Source organism: Electrophorus electricus, chromosome 6, assembly GCF_013358815.1.
Source record: "Electrophorus electricus isolate fEleEle1 chromosome 6, fEleEle1.pri, whole genome shotgun sequence".
Classification (NCBI taxonomy): domain Eukaryota; kingdom Metazoa; phylum Chordata; class Actinopteri; order Gymnotiformes; family Gymnotidae; genus Electrophorus; species Electrophorus electricus.
Genome location: NC_049540.1, coordinates 955,001 through 957,500, shown reverse-complemented (window position 1 = coordinate 957,500; position 2,500 = coordinate 955,001). Strand labels below are relative to the sequence as shown.

General features: G+C 44.8%; 1 protein-coding gene across 1 annotated transcript in view; it reads left to right on the top strand.

Annotated features, from left to right (window-relative positions):
• The window catches only part of smarca1 (SWI/SNF related, matrix associated, actin dependent regulator of chromatin, subfamily a, member 1), a 32,881-nt gene that overhangs the window by 14,173 nt on the left and 16,208 nt on the right, over positions 1 to 2,500 (top strand). The window contains exons 11-12 of the mRNA XM_035526749.1: positions 1,587 to 1,813; positions 2,491 to 2,500. The exon at positions 2,491 to 2,500 is cut by the window's right edge and continues 112 nt beyond it. Of these exons, the coding sequence (XP_035382642.1) occupies positions 1,587 to 1,813; positions 2,491 to 2,500 (237 nt within the window). The remainder of the gene's footprint in view (positions 1 to 1,586; positions 1,814 to 2,490) is intronic.

Sequence of the window (2,500 nt, the reverse complement as noted above, 5' to 3'; positions counted from 1 at the left end):
TAATATTAGCCCAGGATAATATAACATTAGTCCCATCATAATATAATATTAGCCCAGGATAATATAACATTAGTCCCATCATAATATAATATTAGCCCAGGATAATACACTGCCTGGCGAAAAAAAGGTCACCACCTGGATTAACTAAGCAAATAGGTAAGATCCTCCCATTGGATAATTACTGCATGGGTGATTATGTTTCACCTGGCAACAAGTTATTTAACCCAAACTGATGCAGTGAGTAGCTTCTCATTTGTTAAACAACCATGTGGAAAGACACATCCTGTGGTTGTGGAAAAGATGTTCATCTGTTTCAGAAGCGTCAAATTACTGGCATGCATCGGGCAGAGAAAACATCTAAGGAGATTGCTGAAACTACTAAAATCAGGTTAAGAACTGTCCAACGCATTATTAAAAAGTGGAAGGACAGTGGAGAAACATCATCTTCTAGGAAGGAATGTGGTCAGAAAAAAAATCTTGAATGATCGTGATTGCCGATCACTTAAATGTGTGGTGAAATCAAATCATAGAAAAACAACAGTAGAACTCGGGGATATGTTAAATAGTGAAAGTAAGAGCATTTCCACACGCACAATGCGAAGGGAACTCAAGGGATTGGGACTTAACAGCTGTGTAGCCTTAAGAAAACCACTTGTCCGTGATTCTACCCGGCAAAAACAGCTTCATTTTGCTAGGGAGCATAAAGATTGGACTCTGGAGCAGTGGAAGAAGGTCACGTGGTCCAATGAGTCCAGATTGACCCTGTTCCAGAGTGATGGGTGCATCAGGGTAAGAAGAGAGGCGGCTGAAGTGATGCACCCATCATGCCTAGTGCCTACCGTACAAGCCTGTGGGGGCAGTGCTATGATCTGGGGTTGCTGCTGTTGGTCAGGTCTTGGTTCAGCAACGTTATGTACTCAAACAATGAGATCAGCTGACTAACTGAATATACTGAACGACCAGGTTATTCCATCAATGGATTTTTTCTTCCCTGATGGCACGGGCATATTCCAAGATGACAATGCCAGGATTCATGGGGCTCAAATTGTGAAAGAGTGGTTCAGGGAGCATGAGATCATTTTCACACATGGATTGGCCACCACAGATTCCAGACCTGAACCCCATTGAGAATCTTTGGGATGTGCTGGAGAAGACTTTGCGCAGTGGTCCAAATCTCCCATCCTCAATACAAGATCTTGTGGAAAAATTAATGCAACACTGAAATAAATGTTGTGACAAGAAGCTCGTGGAAACGATGCCACAGTGAATGCGTTCCATAATCAAAGCTAAAGGCAATCCTACGAAATATTGGCGTGTGTGACCTTTTTTTCGCCAGGCAGTGTATAACATTAGCCCAGCATAATATAACATTATTTCGGGACTTTAAATTAGTTGTCTTGACAGAGGCGGGTGGTTATAGGTATTTTTTGTCCCTGTATGTCTCAGTGCCTCAAGTCCTGTATGCATTGGGAGGTTGTAGCATCCAAACCAGGAGGATATTTCACAATTAGTCTGTTTTCTGTGTTGTGGGATTATATATTGCGTGTGTGTGTGTGTGTGTGTGTGTGCGTGTGTGCACCGTGCAGGTACACTCGGATCCTGATGAAGGACATCGATGTCCTGAACTCGGCAGGGAAGGTGGATAAGATGCGTCTACTCAACATCCTAATGCAGCTGAGGAAGTGCTGCAACCACCCGTACCTGTTTGACGGGGCGGAGCCTGGCCCACCCTACACCACCGACATGCACCTGGTCACCAACAGCGGCAAGATGCTCGCACTACATAAGCTACTACCCAAAGTCAAGGAACAAGGTGTGTGTTTGTGTGTGTGTGTGTGTGTGTGTTTGTCTGTGTGTGTGTCTTTGCCTGCGTGCTTGTGTGTGTGTGTGTTTGTGTTTCTTTAGGTAGATTACTTATTATTATGTGTTTGTAGGAGTGATTATGTGTGTGAGTTTAATAAACAGGTTAGTTGTAACAGTAAGATTTGCAGATTCAGCACATCACAGTGATGAGGTGTAAGACTACAGTATAGGAGTGTGTGGAGGCCACAAACATGTCTCCTGCTTAGATGAGTAGCACAGATGTCCTAATCTGGAACAGAGTAACACTGACAAGGTGTGTGTATGTGTGTGTGTGTGTGTGCGTGTGTGTGTGTCTGTGTGTGTGTGTGTGTCTGTGTGTGTGTGTCTGTGTGTGTGTGTCTGTGTGTCTGTGTGTGTGTCTGTGTGTCTGTGTGTGTGTCTGTGTGTGTCTGTGTGTGTGTCTGTGTGTGTGTCTGTGTGTGTGTCTGTGTGAGTGTGTGTGTCTGTGTGTGTGTGTGTGTGCGTGTGTGTGTGTGCGTGTGTATGTATGTGTGTCTGTGTGTCTGTGTGTGTGTGTGCGCGTGTGCGTGTGTGCGTGTGTGTGTGCGTGCGTGTGTGTGTGCGTGTGTGTGTGTGTGTGTGTGTGTGTGTGTGTGTGTGTGTGTGTGTGTGTGTGTGTGTGTGTAGGTTCTCGAGT